This window comes from Bos taurus, chromosome 2, assembly GCF_002263795.3.
Source record: "Bos taurus isolate L1 Dominette 01449 registration number 42190680 breed Hereford chromosome 2, ARS-UCD2.0, whole genome shotgun sequence".
Lineage (NCBI taxonomy): Eukaryota > Metazoa > Chordata > Mammalia > Artiodactyla > Bovidae > Bos > Bos taurus.
In genome coordinates, this window is record NC_037329.1 from 117,874,833 (window position 1) to 117,896,782 (window position 21,950).

Consider the following 21,950-nt stretch of genomic DNA (forward strand, 5'->3'; position numbering starts at 1 on the left):
CAATAGTCAAGCCTTAATATGGAGTTCTGATGTTTAATGACAATATGCTTAGGTAGCCCTGCAACAATTTTTCTCTCCAGAAAAAAATTTCCCCCAAAATAAATGAAGTGGCAAAATAAATGAAATCAAATTTCTATTAAAACACACACACACACACACACATTAACTTATGGCAAAGTATAGATCTTAATATAACCAGAACACTGTCTAAAAATGTTAATATCCTTACTTTTATAGTTAGAAATTCAAATATATCCAGGTGAATAAGTTAAAAAAAAAGTCTTGGGAGCGGGGAGAAGAATTAAGGGTATAAATGAAACAATGGCTGTGTGGACTGATAATTGTTGATGAGCTTATGGAAGTTATTATACTACTAATACTTTCAACTTTCATCTGTTTGATCTTTTTCATAATAAAGATAAATCCTGATTATCCTTAGGATAAACCCCACATTTGCTGCTGGCCTGCAAAGGTCTAACATGACCTGCCAAGTACCTTTACCTCTGAGATTTCATCTTCTACCACTTTTCTTTCACCTTCCTATGCCCCTCCCGCAGTCTAATGAGCAGGCCAGACTTATTTCCATCTCTGGCTGTGCACTTCCTTCTTCCTTCAGATCCTCTGCAAATCTGGTTTTCTCTCTTCGTTTTATTCAGCACAAAATCTCCACACCTGAGAAGGTTTCTCTAACCAGCCTATCACCACACCAGCAATCTTCTTCCATTCTCTGCATTGCTTTCCTTCACTGTAATGACACTACCCGAAATTTTACAATGTAATGACTGTCTTCTTTACTACAAGGGTCACACTCTAACAGGGAAGCTTCCATGTGGGAAACAACTCTGCTTATCATCCTATTCATGACTCTGAACAATCCCAGTGCCTCATAAATGACACTGAATAAAAAAATCAATTTTCCAGGGTCCTCGAGAACTCTGCAGGAGAGTGTTATTTGAGAGACGAGTAACAGGGCAATAAAAGCAAAAGAAAATAAAAACAATAATACCAACTGCTTCTTGAAACCCTCAGGTATTTGGTTGGTCAAAAAGTTCAAGTTTTTCCGTAAGATCAAGTTAAGATGCAAGTACATTAGAAATCTAGCCTTCTATTCATATTAAGTCAACAACTTAAAAAAAGAGATGTGCAACAATCAACAAAGATTTACAGTATACACTGTGTGAGTATATGCTTAGTCACTCAGTCATGTCTGACTCTTTGTGACCCCAGGGACTGTAGGCCGCCAGGCTTCTCAGTCCATGGGGATTCTCCAGGCAAGAATACTGGAGTGGGTTGTCATGCCCTCCTTCAGGGGATCTGCCCAACCCAAGGATCGAACCCAGGTCTCTCATATTGCATGCGGATTTCTAACCAGTCTGAGCCACCAGGGAAGCTCACTACAGCCAATATCTTATAGTAACCAATAGAAAATAATCTGAAAATAAATGTGTATATGTATAACTGAATCACCTTTGCTATGTACCTGAAACATAAGTCAACTATACTTCAATAACATATATAAATAATGAAAAAAAAAAAGATTCAAGCACACATATATGAACACATATACACACACGGCATTATTTTTAAAAAAAGAATATTTTATTGAAAATTGTATGAATATGTATTTTTAAGTTCAGAGCTAATAAGCTTTGGTACACTTTAGAAGTTTTTGAAATTAAGACTGAAATCTGCCAATAGCCTACTGACTCTATGGAAACATTATAGATAAGTAAAACAGAATGTATATATGTATGTAAAAAAGAATGTATGTATAACTGAGTCAATTTGATGTACATCAGAAATTAATACAATACTATAAATCAATTATATTTCAATTTTAAAAAATGCTTAAATGTAAATTTTTTTACTGCTTAAGGAAGCTAAAGGTAGTATTCTATACCAAACAGAATTTAATGGAATTTGTAATTATGTAAAATCATACTCTTAGTTACAAACTAAGACTTAAAGAGTCACTCTTATGTCTACCATATATGGTAAGATTTCTGGGTTTAGTTACTGGTTATTCTGCTGAGAAATCTTTCCTCTTGGGCTCACTGTATAATCAACTGCCTATTGGGTTAAATTTTATTATACCATAAAAAACACAAGACATGAATCTATGCAAATCATGCAATCAGATGTTACAATAACCGAAGTCATCACCTGAGAGTCTTTACTCCTCTACAGCTCAAAAAAAGGGTCTTGCTGTTAACTTTGGATGGTTTTTCAGTGGCTCCAATTTAGTAATCAAACATAAAAGGATAGAAGAAAATCTGGAAGAGTTGGTATTATTTAAGGTAAGAATATGCACAAGCTCTATTTTTAAAAATAGGTTAAAGTTCATGTAAAGTCCCTATGTGAAAACTCTCCTATATGAATAGATAAACAGTTTAAGAACAGCAATCAACTAATAAAGAGTTTTGAGGAGAGGACAAATTTAAAAGTATTCACTTACTAGCTCCGCTTCCAATTGTTCTATGGAAAAGCTGTGACATCCGAGGACCAAGAGGACCAAACAGGTGAGGGGGAAGACCCCTGGCCTCTAACAGAGCTAAGGAAAAGAGCAGAGCAGGAGAAACAGTTGAGTTGTTAATATAACTTACCTCATCTAGAAGCTTCCAACAACTGATTCATCATGTAATTCGTTTAAACAATTCTAGTTTAAATTTTAAACTTTAAGAGAAGCTACATGATATATTATCATATGTGAAACAGATCACCAGTCCAGGTTCAATGCATGAGACAGGGTGCTCAGGGCTGGTGCACTGGGATGACCCTGAGGGACTGGATGGGGAGGGAGGTAGGAAGGGGGTTCAGGATGGGGAACACATGTACACCCATGGCTGATTCATGTCAATGTATGGCAAAAACCACTACAATATTGTAAAGTAATTAACCTCCAATAAAAATAAAATTAAAAAAAAAGAGAAGGTACAAGAAACTTTTCAAAACCACACTTATATATACTAATGCAATTACTATAAATTACAACACCCATATGTATCAACTCCAGGGCATCTTAAAGTTTTATGGAGATATTAAACATTAGTGCCACCAGGGACCACGTAAATAGTCCAAGAAAAACCTAAAGTAAACATTTATTTTGAAGAATTATATGTTAAGCACATTTGCTCTGTTTTTATTCCATTACCTAATCAGATATGACGAGATTCTCTAAAAACATAGGAAAAATAATTTTTATCAGTTTCCAAAAATGAGAAAAACTGTTCATGAGAGTTTCAGTCAAAAAGACTATCTGAAACTCATTCATTAATGTTTCTTGTAAGCCTCACATTGGGGACCGACTGGATAAACAACTGAAGACAATAAAAATACATACTCATGTACTTATAAACAATGTATACATAAAATGAAGCTGCTTTTAAAAAAGCGCTTACAACATTATAATGCCTGGAATTTATGTATACACTGTACATTATTTTGAAACAGCTGATCAAGAACACAAAAGAATACAGCAAAAAAGCATCCTACCAGATGTGCTGTTATTAGGTACCAGAGAACAATATATGAAGCAACCCCTTTTCAGTATGATCCTTAACTGATTACTAGCTGCATATGTAACCATAATGGAGAAAAAAATTAACAACAAAAAATATACTATGTAAGATTTTATCTATCTAAATAGCAAAGATGAAGAAACAAATGGGTCATCTTCCAATTCCAAATCAGTAAATCAAGAGCTTTTTTTGGAGATATGGGTGGGCACTGCTAGATTATAGTTATATGAGCTTATTCAAATTAATTTCAACAAAGAGCACAGTGACAGGCAGCCCATGACCATGGCTTTGTATAAGCTTGATAACGGTCTTTACCTTGTAACCGTCCCATCTCGGAGTCATCAGATTCGCTCTCCCCAGAGGTGGTCATGCCCACAGCCCCTGCAACAGAACTAGAGGCTGGGGGGTGGGGTGGGGTGGGGGTGGGTGGAGAAGGTGAGGGTTAGGAGAGGAATATTTAAAACTCATTATGTCTGGTTTATCTTTAAAAAGAAAAAGCAGAGTTTTACCGACAATACTACATTAAAGGCAAACATGTACACTGCACACCAGCTGTTCTTCTAGACTTCATCATGTAGCTTTTATGGAAAAAAGATGGCTTGACGACAACAGAAACAAACCTAACATACAAGCCTTGCGTTTCACTCATATATGATTGTCACTGTTTCCTCCTGTCTTTGAAACTGCTCCTCAATTCAGTGTTATTCTGAACTCTACGAAAAGTCCATAAATGTAACACGGCTAAAGCCACTGTGATATTTAATAAACAGGCAAATAATCACAAACATAACATAGGGAAAATGTTCCACAGGGATGTGTGCCTTCTTCAGTCTGCTCTATTTCTGGACTAGTCTTGAAACAATCATTTGCCATGTTTTCTTCCACTTCAAGAGTATGCAAAGATTATGCTTTCTTATTTTCAGGGCAAAACACTGAAGATATACATTACAACTAACAGAAGACCACAAAACACTTAATTAAATTTAAGTACAAAAGAGAAAGCAACCAATATGTCAAAACAAAGGGAAGAAGAAGTCAGATTCAGAAGGCTTCTACTACCCAAAATGCTAACCTGATCAATACTTCAGTCTAAGTAAACAGTGGTTGATTATATTACAAATCTGACCAAGAGATGAAAATATATTCCTGTAAAACTAGCAGTTTTACTGCCCCTTCCTCTCAGTGTCTGTTGAGTCCCAAAGCACTTTTTGTACAAACAATTCATCTATGTATGACCACATCATCCACAATACTTTACTATGTCCATGTGACAGATTATTGACAGAAGAACACAAGCCAAGATGAATAATTTTGTCATTATTAAAAGAGGCACATGGATCACCTATGTGAATATACCAAATTTTTCTGAAGAAAGAGATGCTAATATACCAGCCATCAACTCCATGTTTTCATGATATTTTTTTTCACTCCTCATTTAAGTATCCTATCATTTCACTAGAATTTTTTTTAAGCTTGTAAAAAAAATAAAAGAAAAAAAGTATGGTTTAGAACAGGAATCAGCACACTGTGGTCCACAGGCCAAATCCAGTCCAGCACATCACTATGTCAATAAAATTTTGTTAAAATATACCCAAACTCATTAATTTACCTATTAACTGTGGCTACTTTTGTGCTACAACCACACAGTGGTTCCAACAGAGCTTATATAAAGCTTAAAACATCAATTATCTGGCCTTTACAGAAAATGCTGGCAACCCCCTGGATCAGAGTTACAGGCTAAGAAGAAATGGTAATATTAAAGAGTATCAGAGTTTAGTAAACTTCATACCTGTTGAAAACAAAAAAAATAAAAAAAACAAAAAAGGAAATAACCATCACTATACTTTGTAATGCTGCTCAAAGGTACTAACTAAATGCTAACTCCATGGAGAATGTGTCCATATGTTTCCTCCCAACCAAACAAAGAGGTATTACAAGAGGAAACCTAGGCTTTGTGTGTACTTGCTCAAGATCAGACAACTAACAACGGATATGAGATCTGAACCCAGGAAGTCTGACTTTACAAGCTGTACTCTTATTAACTATACACTATCAGCACCTTCAATATATTTTTCAGTACTAATTTTTAATTTATGTACACTGGCTCTTTCACATGATACAAAAACCATGTTAACAAATTCTGCTATTGGTTTCCAATTATTACTAAACTTAGCAAAGTGGCTCTTAAACTTGCCCTGAAACTTTTACAAACTGTGGAAATCAAAGTTGTGACAGACAAAATTGCTGTTATGTATTCTCTTCCCCTCAAAAAGCATACTCTGGAACCACATATTTTTTAAGAAAAAACATAAAAGTTCAGTAAGGTAATGTTGGAGGGTTTTATAAGAGGGTCTGCTGGTTTTACTTTAAACCATTCTACAGATTTACAACTTATGATTTTAAAGGTTTAAGTTACTTCTTAAAAGAGTATTCTAAGAATTTACATAATGAATTAATAAATACCTCAAACTGCCCTGCTACAAAGACCTTAACCAAGACATAAAACTTGTAAAAGCAGAGAATTAAAAGAGCTTTTAAGATTATTATAGTGAGGTCCCAAGCTTCAGGGAGCCACAGATCCTCTACAAGAAGGAGCAGGGATATTCTCACTTTTAATTGAGATGAGTGCCTATTTGGACACAAATCATTGAACCCAAAGCGAAAGATCCTTTCAAGCTGCCATACCTTTGATGTATGTGTTGTGCTTAGTTACTCAGTCGTGTCCAACTCTTTGCGACCCCACAGACTAGAGTCCGCCAGGTTCCTCTGACCATGGGGATTCTCCAGGCAAGAATACTGGAGTGGATTGCCATGCCCTCCTCCAGGGGATCTTCCCAACCCAGGGATCAAACCCAGGTCACCCACTTTGCAGGTGGATTTTTTAACCACCTGAGCCCTCAGGGAGAATAGTGGTCTGGGCAGCCTATCCCTTTTCTCCTGGGGATCTTTCCAACCCAAGAATAGAACCAGGGTCTCCTGCATTGCAGGCAGATTCTTTACCAGCTGAGCTAGCCATATCTTTGAAAGCAAATATTAATAAGCATTTGCCTACTGTAGCTCCCTTTTTTAAGTTTTACAAAATTAGATAAGCCAAACTAGCTTAGCCTATGAGTGCTGTTTGTAGTCATGCAGGTAAGGAAACGTATTCCATTCCTAGGAGTCAGTGACACAGCTCTTCAATGAACACATCAAATGTTGGGCAATACACACAAAATCCATCCCCAGACACAATGTATTAATAAAAACAAGGTTATCAAGCAGAAAAAAAAAAAATCCAATCTCAGATTTTAAGAGACATCAATCTGTTCTTTTAAATTGGTATCTTGCCCATAGAGTCTCTGCATATCATCACAGTACCATGTAAGGCAGTTTCCAATATACAGTTAAAGCTGACAGAATTCACTTTTACTTCACGGGAATGGCTAAGGGTTTGCCAGATACCCAAGTACAGGAGGCAACAAGAATACATTCTTAGTGTCATAAAAACTTTTGAGCAAGGCCAAAAGAATGGTTGTTCAGAATATAATTACACATTATACGGGTGCATGCTAAAAGATGCTCTAAACTAACACCATCAATTAATATTCAACACAAACTTAAGAGTGTTATAATTTTCTTTAAATTTCAATTTTATATACTGAAAAACTAAAGCACATTACACTGAAGAACTTAATTTAGAGCTTATAAGAAGTTTGCCTCTTCCTCTAGAACTACCTGAGTGAACTGGCAGAGAAAGCCCTATGGTATACAATGCAGCCTCCAAAACGTAATCAAGTTAGTGCTTTCTAACATCAGCAAACAGGCCACATGTATCTTTGACATAAACTTGGACAATACCGAGATTACACTCTGATTTCAAATATGGAGGCAGGCCTTTAAGGAGGGCAATCTTATGAAATCCCTTAAAGCCTTCGTCTTCTTAGGTGAATATACCAGGGAACACAATTTTACTCACCGCCCCCTCATTCTGGCCTCCAATTACACTCATATGAATTAAACCAACTAGTAACCATAGGGAAGCAGAACAACACAGCTGTTGTTACAACTGTGCACTTCAAGAGTCACACATCCAGGCCTGTAATCCTAGCAAGCTTAACCATTGTGCATTTCAATTTTCCTCATTTATAAATGAGGATAACAGTGCTCACACCTCAGCAGGTTGCTCCAAATATTAAATGAGAATACATGCAAAATGCTTAATAGTGTGTATGCAATGGGGTGTACCCTGTGTAAATGTTAGCTATTATAATTATCATAATGAGTCCACTTTAACAACACACTCAGCAGCTCCATCTCGAAGAGTCATCCACATAGGAATTGCTCCACTTTCATATTCAGACTTGAAGCATCAGCTGTGTTATGCAGAGCTTCAACGAGCTGCACGTGCAATGTACTTTATTTTCCCAAAACTCTACCACTTAACCCTTCAGAAAAACTATTCTAGGAAAAAGGCACTACCAGATGAGATGCTGTTCAGTTCACCATGTAGTTTACTATACAAAACCAGGAAAGACTGGTTGGTAAAGATGTTAAGCTGGACAGAAAAAGGCAAAAAACATGGACAGTAGTGGGCAAACCAGAACCTTCCTGTCAAACCAGAACATATGAGCGACTGTAGGCAATAAAGGAAACTGGCACATATTCTGATATTAAATAATAATACATGAAAGAACTTCATTCAAAAGAAAGAATATATATGCCTACACCTAAAGTTACACATATTATCTAGATTTAAGGGACTTATAACCATATGTTCATAATGCTGAATTCTAATATTTTTGTATCTGTTTTAATAGTAGTGACAAATGCTTATAACAAACTACTTCTTAAACTTGTTAGCCACAATCAAACACTGAAGTCTTAGCCTGCTTTATGTATTGGTAATGGATACATACTTGGAGTGGGGTGACTTAATTTTTGCTGTGCTAAGATATCAAGAATAAAAAACCCATAAAAATAGGAATAATATTATTCTTAAAGCTGTTAGGTTCAAACCAAATACTTATTTTTAACAGACTATAACACTCTAAATTAAAACCTGCACATTTATGAAGCAATTTAAACTATATCGATACATTTTTATTATGAATTTAATTTTTTCAAGCAAATCAGCAGGCAACTATTATATGTACTGATCGATGTTTAAGAAGCTTACACAGAAAGAGTTTCTGCTTCTTAAAAGCCCTTTGAACTTAGTTAATACCAATTTGGATTTGGAAAAAAAAATTATACAAAAAACAAATGAATACAACTAATCAAAAACCAAATCTATAAAACGAAAGAAAACAACAAGTTTGATGGTTATTAACACCTTAAGATGTAGCTGTCACCTCTTTTCCATTATACCTCGTATACCTAAATAGTAATTTATCTCCAAATAAAGCTGGAAGATACATAAACACATTTTAGGCCTAAGAAGTGCCAATCTACCTGCTGCTCCTTGGGGAGTCTCGTCTGTCCGTGCAGCTGAAGAGTTCACCGTCTCCTGGTTGCCTTCAGGGTCGGCCATCTTCTCCTGTCGACGAGCTTCAGCTGCTCCTCTTTTGCCCAGGCCAGAGCCTCGCCGACTACGACAGAAAAATGCCATCATAGGCAGCGCTCCCAGTGACCAGGAGCAATGTCCACACAGCACAAAGCTCCAATGCATGGAACACAAAGCGAGTTTCTTCTTTTTACATAAAAATTGTTGCAGAAAATCACTATGGGTAACAACCAAGACTTTGTATATTTAAAACTCTTCCAAGCTATATCACGTTGACAATACAAGCTTTTGTGAGGCTATGAGCTGTTGTCATCCTTTCAGACAGAAGTGATCTTTAAACACTTCAACTAAATGGAAAAGTGATTCCTTTAGCAGAAACAATTCATTCAAAATAGATCTCTAATTCTTGGGTAAATAGTGGATCAATACATGGAGTTTCAGATTGATAGTTGAAAATGGGCGACGGGTAAGAAGAGAGACGACAATAGGCAAAATCCCCATCCCTTAAGTCCCAGATGACTTACATCATCAAAAAAGTTACTATCCTCATCATGGACAATAGCTTCTCCTTTAAAATAAAGAACTAAATATTCAATATTTACAGATAGGTACAGATTAAATCTGGGAACACACCTGCTTCACACTGAGGCATTACTATAAGATGTGGAAAAAAGAATTATTAGTCATTTATCATGAAGCAAACTACATTTCATTGACACTTTTTCTATTTTAATAAGTGAAATCAGTAAGCAAATCATGCATAGACAAAAGACTTCCAAATTATTACAACTTTAAACCGCAGCTCCCCCGAATGACCTTGGAAGTGCAAAAACCTACTACTAAAGAAATGTTTTAGACTAAAGTCAAGCTACAATGAATAATGCTGCTTGGTAAAGAACAAGGAGGAAGCAGGCTTAAGTGCCCTGCAAATGAAGGCTGAATTACCAGAGTTGTAGAAGAGTTTATTCTTCCAATTAGTTAAAAAAAAAAAAAAAAAAAAAGTATGCCCCTAAACAGGGATTTACTCAGCCAGTCTTTCCTTTAGGGAAAAAAAAAACCTCATTCCAAACCCAAATTACCAAGCTACAAATTACTGCGATTCAAATTAAGTCACTTATTTAACATTTAATTTGCATCAATCATGTGACACGCTCTGTGCTGAACATTTGGTTGCTGCCCTCAAGTGTGTCAGTCTACAGAGCAATGAAACTGCAGCTGTGAGAGGCTATGAAAATACTAAATTTAAGAGAATTTCAGCAAATTCAGAAAAGCCTGAGATGAAGAACGCTGCAGACAGGCGGGTAGACAGCTTGTGTGCAGCACATAAGTAAATAACTCCTAGTACATTAAGACAGTGCTCCAGAGGAGAAGTAAAGAAGGCTGCCAAGAAAGACAGGACACTAGACTACCTGACTCCATGAACAGTTCAAACTTAATTTTTAACCACAGTGAATTCAGGTTATATCTAAGACAATAAACCTTGGGTAACCTGGATTCAAAGTTTGGTCCAAAATAGGGCAAAAGCCCTGAAAAACCAAGAAATCATCTCAGAGGTCCTCATAAAAGTACTGCCAACAAAATTCAAAGGCAAACAGGTGTACTAACTCCAGATATTTAAACAATATTTTAAACAATCCTAATAGAACCAGAAAACAAGTGGAAAAGCAGAGCTTAAAGGGCCTAGAGTCCTTTCCTTATGACTTATTATTAGGCAACAAGTCATTCTGTTTCCTTATGTTATTACTGTACCAGCAGTCAAAGGTATGAAGTTGATTACCTTAGAGAAGAACCAAAGAAGCACTAAACCTTTCAACTGACCTGAGATGGGAAAAGCAAACTAAAAATCACCCACGCCATCACTGGTTTTTGGCACATTTAGAAAAGGAGCAAATTACACATAAAGGAGGGAGAAGTCCCATATGGTTGTGATAATTAGCAGCACAACACCAGAACTGACCAATCCTGAAAATCTGACGTGAAACTGGAGTAACAAGGTTTTTTAACTTCAACCTAAGATTCTCAATCAGTTAATGAAAATATGGGAAATAACATACTATGTCGTATGTCAAAGGTAGATGATTTTCTGAAAATGGGCTCAAAGTGGGAAAAATGGAGACATGAAAGAACACAAACAAAACCCACATTTTCCCCTGAGGATGGGTGTTGTAAGGCAAAATAAAAATGAAGTACATCTCTCGCCCTCACCCATTAAACTCAATAACTCATGCCAACACTTTTAGAAACTAATTAGGCAATATTACAGCCATTACAACAGGCATCCCTTTTGATCCACTCATCACACAACTGGGAAATTTAGCTACCTTTAAAAATAACCCGAATCTGCATAAAGATGCTTATTAGAGAGCTCTTTGGCAGATAGGAACTCCAAAAACCACCAAATGTCCAACTGCTGGCAGGAACTCTGTGCAAATAATGTAAAACAACAGAGGAAAAGGCAGAAGACAAAGGTGTTGTCCCCAAAAAGGCATGATTAAAGCTTAGCAAAAAAGGAAAAAAAGTTAAGTTAAATATTGGGGAAGAATTCACAGAAATAATAGTTCTATTTAGAATGAATTTCTTTGCTCGATTTTCAAAAAGAAAACTTTCATGAAATTTTTTTTAAAACTCATAAAATGAAGGCCTTTGGGGAAAGCTGGACCCAGGAAATGAACTAATATCACACTGACAGGCCCAAATTATTACCTGGCACTAGCGCAGGAGCCCGTGGTCTTTTGGCGTGTGCTCCGCCTCAAACTGGGGAGCTCGGCAGGCGGGGATTCGCTGCGCTTCTTGGTAGATTTTCTTAAACCTACAAACGTGAAACGCAAGAGGGACATGTTTAAAGGAGTCAACTTAAATTAAAAATGACAAAATTCTTCAGGCCGCCATCCTGGTCAAAACTCCACGGACTCTTCTCACGGGCTCCCTAGCAGCCTCTAGGTCTACTTGCATGGTCAGCCTTCACTGCACCAGCTCACACTGGGGAAGTTCCTACGGTGCCTGGCATGACTGTCCAAGGAGACGTCTTCTCACTCTGGCCTAACCTTGACTCAAGCTTTCCGACACCATGAGTGATGGTCCCTCATCCGTCAAATCCTCCGCTTTAAAAAGTTCCCATCACATCTCTACTCCTCCACTGCTTTTCTCTACTAACTAAAGCGAAGAGGTTTTTTTTAAATTTTTATATATACTATATATTTCAAGACTTTCAGTATTTCATTTAGCACTTTATTGCTACATTATCTTTGCAGTACCCCATGGCACCTAGTTTCTATAATGCTCATCAATAAGGCCACAAAAGAACAAAATGTTTTCTTTCACCACCCCGTCTGCAAGGAATACACATTTGAACTGAAGCCTATTAGAATGTCCAATTTAGACAATACTATACAATTAGAGGGAGAAAGTTAAACAAGCACAACACTTCACATGATAATCTGCAATCTAACATCTTTATAGGATAACAGATTCTAAAAAGGTATAGCAACTATGTAAAGTTATTTGTTATCTTATGAACAACGGGGAAGCCACCAGAGCATTTTCAACTGCCGCCTCCCCAAACCATGTTGTTACCCTACGCCGTACATGACATGACAACACCCTGGGTGGTGTGCTCTATCTAAACACAGAACCCCAGCAGTGGAAGATCTCCAAAGTCAACAGACCAGATCTCATTAGAACTTCGGGGTCATCTTGAACAGACGTTAACGTTCTCAGAGACCAAATGTACAATAACAATTCTCCAGATCACCTGTTTCTTCTCAAGTTTTAATTTTTTTTTCCATTGAAATCTGAAAGATGGACATGGTCTATAGACAGATTATGAGCGAAATGATTCCTCAGTTGCTCAGTCATGTCTGACTTTTTGCCGCCCCATGGATTGTAGCTCGCCAGGCTCCTCTGTCCATGAGATGAGTATCCCCGCAAGAATACTGGAGTTGGTTGCCACTTCCTCCTCCAGGGTAGCTTCCTGACCTAGGGACTGAACTCGACTTTCCTGTGGCTCTTGCCTTGGTAGGCAGATTCTTCACCACTGAGCCACCTGTGAAGTCCCAGACAGCTAATGGAGTAAGCTTCATATGTTCAGCTAATAATATCACTATTTTTTAACATTTAAAAAATTAAGAAATTAAGTATTTCAGAAAATATTACTTATATCTCTATCCAAAATAGGCAATGAAGCTGGAACAGACAAAAAATGTTCAATTTAGAGGGAAAAAATCATCAGTGCACATTACATTAAAACTGCAATTAAAAAAACAAGTAAGGTACTTTGACTTATCAGTTTAGCTCAGCCGCTCAGTCACGTCTGACTCTCTGCGAGCCCATGGACTGTAGCACGCCAGGCTTCCCTGCCCTTCACCAACTCCCAGAGCTTGCTCAAACACATGTCCATTGAGTCAGTGATGCCATCCAACCATCTCACCCTCTATCATTCCCTTCTCCTCCTGCCTTCAATCTTTCCCAACATCAGGGTCTTTTCCAATGAGTCAGTTCTTTGCATTAGGTGGCCAAAGTACTGGAGCTTCAGCATCAATCTTTCCAATGAATATTTAGGGCTGATTTCCTTTAGGATTAACTGGCTTAATCTCCCTGCTGTCCAAGGGACTCTCAAGAGTCTTCACCAACACCACGGTTCAAAAGCATCAATTCTTCTGCACTCAGCTTTCTTTATAGTCCAACTCGAACATTCATAACATGACTACTGGAAAAACCATAGCCTTGACTAGATGGACCTTTGTAGGCAAAGTAACGTCTCAGCTTTTTAATATGCTGTCTGGGTTTGTCATAGCTTTTTTTCCAAGGAGCAAGCGTCTTTTTATTTCATGGCTGCAATCATAATCTGCAGTGATTCTGAAGCCCAAGAAAATAAACTCTGTCACTGTTTCCATTGTTTCCCCATCTATCTTCCATTTTCCACTTTTTGCCACTTTCACTTATAAAGCACTTTAAAAACCTGTAAATTATTGTCACTGCAGATGGTGATTGCAGCCATTAAATTAAAAGATGCTTGCTCCTTGGAAGGAAAGTTATGACCAAGCTAGAGAGCATATTAAAGAGCAGAGACGTTACTTTGCCAACAAAGGTCCGTCTAGTCAAGGCTCTGGTTTTTCCAGTAGTCATATATGGATGTGAGAGTTGGACTATAAAGAAAGCTGAGCACCAAAGAATTGATGCTTTTGAACTATGGTGTTGGGGAAGACTCTTGAGAGTCCCTTGGACTGCAAGGAGATCCAACCAGGCCATCCTAAAGGAGATCAGTCCTGGGTGTTCATTGGAAGGACTGATGTTGAAGCTGAAACTCCAATACTTTGGCCACCTGATGCGAAGAGCTGACTCACTGGAAAAGACTCTGACGCTGGGAAAGACTGAGGGCAGGAGAAGGGGACGACAGAGGAGGAGATGGTTGGATGGCATCACCGATTCAATGGACATGGGTTTGGGTGGACTCCGGGAGTTGGTGATGGACACGGAGGCCTGGTGTGCTGCGGTTCATGGGGTCGCAAAGAGTCGGACACGACTGAGCCACTGAACTGAACTGAATATGACTCAATTCATGTAATACCGAAGTGTCTTTGAATATACTATGATATACAGTAATGGACGCTAGCATAAATTTTCACAACTATTCTGTGACATTCAATATTTAACGTTATGGCCTACTGCTTTACTACTAATTCATGGTGACAGCATACTTTTGGACACTTTCACTACTCATGCCCTATTTTAGACTTCTGTGTTTAAACTCTCTTTTAAACTTCATTCAAAGGTAATTTCCATATGATAAAATGTACTCATTTTAAATGGGGTTCGATGAGTTTGACGAATATATTCACTGGTGTAACCAACACTGCAATTGAGATATCGAACGTTTCCATCACTTTAAAAAGTTCCTTTATGGTCCCTGCAATACATCCGCCATGCCCCCTCCCACACACACACTTCAGATCTCTGGCAATCACTGGTCTTCTTTTCTGTTGCTATTGCCTACTTGGGAGTTTCTCACAAATGGAATCATAGTGTTTTGGATGACCTCATGCTGTTGCGCATATTGGTCCATTCCTTTTTACAGCAAATAGGTATTCCTTTTCTATGGCTGTGTCACAAGGTCTATCCATTCTTGTTGTTAAACTTTAAAAGAACTGTACTAAGTTACAGACAAGTAGGGCAAAGAAAAGTCAAAACAAGAGTGAACAGAAAAATATTTATAATTGATGTCATAATATCATAATGTAAAATGACTCTCAGGCTAATTGACATGACTCCATCCAGCCTGATAAACTAAGAGAGAGAACCTCAAATATTTTGCTCTCTAAACTTTGTTACAGAACTATATAAATTCCTCCAAAAGTCTAAAATGTGTTTAGAACATAGAAAGGTCATAAATTCTGGAGAAAAGGAAGCTGAAACCTCAGGGACAGCTTAAACTTCTTTTGGCCATTCAGCAAACTGACAATGTTAAGCTATGGAGATTTGCAAAAGCACTTTCAGATACAAAGTTGTTATAATAATTGTTTTTCATACACAAAAATATTAACTGACTTGCTTAAAAGTGCATAATTCAACACCATTCTAAGCTTAGTTCTGAAGCAGAACTGAGTACTACATCTTCAAATACTTGTGACAAGGTGTTAAAATTTTGCTTTACTAGTTCACTTACAAAACTCGAAAACTCTCGGTATAAAGAGTATGTTTGTAGAAAACAAGGTGAAACGACAACCCTCAGAATGGGAGAAAATAATAGCAAAGGCAACAAATGATAAAGAATTAATTTCCAAAATACACAAGAATCTTATACAACTCAATACCAGGAAAGCAAACAACCCGATCAAAAAGTGGGAAAGGGACTGGAAGTGACATTTCTCCAAAGAAGACATACAGATGGCTAACAAGCACATGAAAAGATGCTCAACATCATTCATCATGAGAGAAATGCAAATCAAAACCATAGTGAGATACCACCTCACACCAGTCAGAATGGCCATCATCATGAAGTCTGCAAGCAGTAAGTGCTGGAGAGGGTGTGGAGAAAAGGAACAGTCTTGCACTGCCGGTGGGAATGTAAACTGACACAGCCACTATGGAAGACGGTATGGAGACTCCCTAAAAAGCTAGGAATAAAACCAGCATATGACCCAGCAATCCCACTCCTAGACATATACCCTGAGGAAATCAAAAGTGAAAAAGACACATGTACCCCAATGTTCACTGCAGCACTACTTACAATAGCTAGAACATGGAAGCAACCTAGATGTCCATCAACAGATGAAGCTGTGGTACATACATACAATGGAATACTACTCAGCCATAAAAAGGAACACATTTGGATCTGTTCTAATGAGGTGGACGAAAACTTGAACCCATACTACAGAGTCAATTAAGTCAGAAAAAGAAATATAAACATTGTATTCTGACACATATATATGGAATCTGAAGAGATGGCACTGATGAATTTATTTTCAGGGCAGCAATGGAGAAACAGTTACAGAGACAAACCTGTGGACATGGTGGGAGGAGGAGGGAGAAGGGGAGATACAAGGAGAGAGTACATAGAAATTTACAATACCATGGGTAAAACAGATAGACAATGGGAATTTGCTGTATGACTCGGGAATTCAAACAGGGGCTCTGCAATAGGCTGAAGGGTATGGAGAGAGGTCCAGGAGGGAGGGGACATGGGTGTACCTATGGCTGATTCTTGATGTATGACAGAAAACCACAAAATTCTGTAAAGCAATTATCCTTCAATTAAAAAAAAAAGTATGTTTGTAGAACCCAAGTGTTTCCAATCATTCTACTGGTCAAATATGGAGGATTTTCATAAAGGAGGAAACATGGAAAGGTGTAAGCCAACAACCTACCGTTGTGTGTGTACAACACATACATACACCTCTCTGTCCCAGGCTCTGTAATGCAGCAAAACTGCACCTTATCATTTATTTTTACAATGCCACTTTAAGCAGCAACCAGAATTATCATGGGTCAGATTAATATATTCTTATCCACAAAGTCTTTGATAATAAAGTTAGGGTTAGGTGTAAATCTTGTATCAAAGCTCTTGACCTTTGAACCATTCACGGTCCACTTATACTCAGATACTGTTCAATAAATAGTAAATAACTATAGGACAAAACACTTTGTAGTTAGTTGAATCCAAGGATGTGGAAGAACTGTGGGTAAGAATAGCCAACTATGAGTTACATGCAGACTAACCTCCTTATTGTTCAAGGATCAACTACGTATTGGTATAAGGAAACCTGCACTTGTTCCTAAATATATTCCTATCATCTTTATTCCTCTGAATAAAGGTGAAGCTAGCAGTATTTTTTTAAAACTAATTGATTTGTTTTCTAAAAGACAGATATGTCTTACTTTTTTTTTCCCCCCTTTTTCAAAGAAGTATTCCTAACCAAAACTAATTTATAAAAAGTCCAGGACTTCAAAATAGTCTTTTTTTCTGAAGTGTGACATTTTGAAAGTGTGACATTCGATGGTTTTTCCAGTAGTCATGTATGGATGTGAGAGTTGGATTATAAGGAAAGCTGCACGCTAAAGAATTGATGCTTTTGAACTGTGGTGTTGGAGAAGACTCTTGAGAGTCCCTTGGACTGCAAGGAGATCCAACCAGTCCATTCTAAAGGAGATCAGTCCTGAATATTCACCGGAAGGACTGAGGCTGAAGCTGAAACTCCAGTACTCTGGCCACCTGATGCGAAGAACCGACTCACTGGAAAAGACCCTGATGCTGGGAAAGATTGAAGGTGGGAGGAGAAGGGGACGACAGAGGATGAGATGGTTGGATGGCATCACCAATGCAACGGACACGAGTTTGACTGACTCCAGGGGTTGTGATGAACAGGAAGCCTGGCATGCTGCAGTCCATGGGGTCGCAAAGAGTTGGACATGACTGACTGACTGAACTGAACTGATGTTCAAGTACATACATTGCTATCAATGGCTACTTTTCTAAAAGAAATTCACAAAAATTGACCACATAATAAGGGATCGTAGATGTTTATTTAAAAATCACTCAGAAACAATAAAAGATAAGTTGTGCAGATGAATGACAGTGAGCTAAAATCCAAGTGGAATTTTCTAAGCCAAATTTTTATTTCCTAGTCAATGCATAGCAATTGCAGGCACTGATTTGACGCCATGAATTAAAACTTAGAAATGTGCAAGGATACTTGTCTAACCACTGTAATAATGAGACACTGGAAAAGCGCTAAATGTTAAATAATAGGGAATGGTTAAATAAACATCAGTACAGTAATAAAAACTGCAGCAACACAATGTTAGCTAATGAGGATGTGAACAAATTGGCATTTTTACACTGCCAGTGAGAATATAGGGGGTTCCCTGGTAGCTTAGATGGTAAAGAATCTGCCTGCAATGTGGGAGACCTGGGTTCAATCCCTGGATTGGGAAAATCCCCTGAAGGAGGGCATGGCAACCAACTCCAGTATTCTTGCCTGGAGAATCCCCAAGGACAGAGGAGCCTGGAGGGCTACAGTCCATGGGGTTGCAAAGAATCAGACACGACTGAGCTATTAAGCACAGCACACAGTGAGAATATAAACTCATATTTCTGGGAGGAGTTCAAAGTATATATTAATATTTAAATGAAAAATAACCAGTGACCTAACAAGAAAATAATGAATTACTGAGCTAGAATCAATTTTTAAGTTTACAACAACAATGTAAATGGGAATGGGCTAAGAGGTATATCCATATGCTACTAAAATGATATAACTTATAGGTTATTTTTTAAAAGGAAAAATGTCAGTTAAAATCAGTTAGGCAGATAAAACACTCTGGTTTCTTCATTCCTAAAACATGGATAACTACGACACCATCTAAGTGTCTAACACTAAGGATAACTATCATGTGTCATCATGATAATGAAATTTAATGTATGTCAACTCTCTAGTATGAAGCCGGTCTTGTAACAGGCACTCAAAAAGCAATACCCACTGTCATGTGGAGTGAGCTTCTACTCTTGATAAAAATACATGTATATACATAGAAAACTGTCTGCCTTCTAGGTAAAGACAAAGACCTGACCACACATGCATTCGCTTCTGTCCTCTAGTGAAACTCTACTAAAATAGCTTTAAAAGGATCTGAGGCATAAATTCACAAGGGTGGGAAGAATGGCAGAGACAACTATCACAACACAACACAATTTCAGAAGATGAAAAAGTAGTAATTCCAGTGCTAAATACATGGGAAAGACAAGAAGACTGAAGGCAGAAAATGGAGATAAACTACCAATCAGACTGACACTCAGAATCCCACAAAGGTCCAGGAGTTGATGGTACCAAATACCTCTGGAACAACTGCAGAGTTTAAACCAAGGACTGGTTCACAGGCTGTTTATGAGCTGTCGGAGTCTAGATCCCCTCCCCTACTTGTACAGCTGTGTAAATGTCACTCTCCCAAGGCAGGTATGCCTAAGATCTTTATTCTTCAGAAAGTGCAAAATACAGAAATTCTAGGTTAAAGTACACAGTTGCAAACAGGTGCACCAAACCAAAAATGAGAGAGGGGAGGTGATCAAGAATATATAGATCAACTGGATGACATATGGCCTCTTTCCTAGGCATCTTCTCCCACTAAGCTCCAGAATTCTGGCAGTAAGGTTTTCACCTCCAAGCAGGAGTCTGAAAGAATCTTCCCTGTGGAATTTTACCAAAGAAAAAAGATCTAAAAATGATGATCGCCCAATTAGTTCATTAGATAGTGAATCTCAGTCAAATCTCATCTATGTGCTCAGAGCTTACAGGTTACGTACTTGGTTTCCCTACTCTTGTTAATGAGGAGACAGCCAGCAATTACCAGAATTTTAATAAAGTTCCTACTATGAAGTCAAAAGCAAAGTAAACCTACCTCACAAAAAAGTACATAAGAGGTTTCTGCAAGAAAAGAAAACTTACTCTGAATGGGAGACAGAGACACAGACAGAAAGACATGTATCTATTGAAAAAAAAAAAAACAAACAGCAGGACTGTTTTCAACAGCCAAGACACAGAAGCAACCAAAATGCCTGTCAATAAATGACAAGAGTAGGGAAATGTGATGTGTACACACACACTACTGTTACTCAGCCATAAAAAAGAATGACATAATGTCATCTGAAGGTATACAGATGAACCTAGAGAATATGATGCTTAGTGACATAAGTCAGACAGAGAAGGACAAATATAATATGCTATCACATATATGCAGGATGTAAAAAAATAACAAAAATGAATGTATATACAAAAAAGAAACAGACTCACAGAAACAGAAAACAAACTTGTGGTTACCAAAAGTGTGTATGTGCTCAGATACTCAGTTGTGTCTGACTCTTTGTGACCCATGGACTATAGCCTGCCAGGCTCCTCTGTCCACGGCATTTTCCAGACAAGAATACTGGAGTGCGTTGCCATTTCCTTCTCCAGGGCACCTTCCCGAACCAGGAATTGAACCCGCAACTCCTGCACTGGCAGCTGGATTCTTTAGCACCGCACCACCTGGGAAGCCTAAAGGCAGGGCAGGGTGTGTGTGGGCGGCAAAGTACAGACTGCAGGGGACTAGCAGCTATAAACTACTAAATGTAAAGCAGATAAGCAACAGAGGTTTACTATATAGCATAGGAAATAATATCCAATATCTTGTAATAACCAATAATGCAATAAAATAAAAAGGGCAGCCATCCAGAGGTCTCATTACTTCAGGAAAATGAAACAAAATCATACAGACAGCTTGAGAACATTTGTAGACAATCAGTTATCAGTCTGGAGTTGAGTGATGGGGTCAAGAAAGGGTAAAGAACAAAATAATTATTAAATTCAGTAAAAACAAACCTGAGTAAGAAAGAAAAGTTCCTACAGACTCAAGTGTTAGCTGAGCAACGATCGTGAGTGGGGAAATGGAAAGCATGTACCGCACGCGTTTGGTGGGTAAAGTGGCAGGGTAAATTCCCCAAAAAAGGCACACACTAGCGCTCAAAGTGAAAAAATCCCAACAGATAAAGACCAATGAGCACATAATTAATACATACACAAATAAACACAAAATGATCAGCTGCGTGGAAGGGCAATGTAACAGAAAGAATACTACTTTTAATAATTTTATATCACTTGACTTTAAACTGAAAATAAGTACTGATTAATATGAAGGAAAAAAATGTTAGCAAGATACACACAGGAAGAGAGAGTTCCTAGGGACGGGATTAAGTGATTTTTTTTTCTTCTTTGTTATGTTTTGGTATTTTTCTGGATTTTTCATTTTTAGTAACAAACACTTCATAATCATAAGTATCAAAGTATTACAGAATACAGAGGCATGAATACAAAAGAGCATCTTTCATTTGATTTATATGTAAGTTCAGTAAAGAGCAATTTGGCTGAATTAACCCTCATTCCGACTTGGTACATAAAAATACATACCAAGGTTGTTTAAAATTCAGAGTATAAAAGAATGCAAGCCTAAAAGAGGCCAATAATGTTTGCTTCCATTTAAAAGTCCTTTTTTTAATATCTGGCAACTAATTTTTTAAATTTATTTTTTATAGCCTTAAAAATGTTAAGAAAACACTATTGGTAATATGTGGTTGGTTACATTATAGAACTATGAGAACTACTAAATTACTTCAACACTTGCCTTATAATATATAAAACTCTTTTAATACTCAATTCTTTTCCCTTTAAGCTTCTCATTCATTACCTCATCAGGCTAAAAGATAATTCATTTTTCTTCAAACTCAGCAGGTATGTCCCTATAAGACCTAACTAGATAAAACCAAGAGTTTATTTTTATCAATAAATTATTCTGTCCCACTCAACTCATTCTTCTTTCTTCTCTCCATGCTAGAGACTCAAAGTACCCTGTTTCAGACTGATGGAAAGAGTCCTAATCTTAGCAGAATTACCTTCCCAGAATTTGACATCTGCCTGGTTCTTGTC

The 21,950-nt window shown here is 37.6% G+C and overlaps 1 protein-coding gene across 28 annotated transcripts in view; it reads right to left on the reverse strand.

Moving 5' to 3' along the window:
- TRIP12 (thyroid hormone receptor interactor 12) overlaps positions 1-21,950 on the reverse strand; it is a 155,076-nt gene that overhangs the window by 66,902 nt on the left and 66,224 nt on the right. For 27 of the 28 annotated variants that reach the window (XM_059893252.1, XM_059893255.1, XM_059893296.1 and 24 more), the window contains 4 exons: positions 11,704-11,809; positions 8,949-9,085; positions 3,834-3,917; positions 2,456-2,551 (listed from right to left, as the gene is read on the reverse strand). In XM_059893252.1, coding sequence (XP_059749235.1) covers positions 2,456-2,551; positions 3,834-3,917; positions 8,949-9,085; positions 11,704-11,809 — 423 coding nt within the window. The remainder of the gene's footprint in view (positions 1-2,455; positions 2,552-3,833; positions 3,918-8,948; positions 9,086-11,703; positions 11,810-21,950) is intronic. The other variant, NM_001191203.1, reaches the window with a different exon arrangement.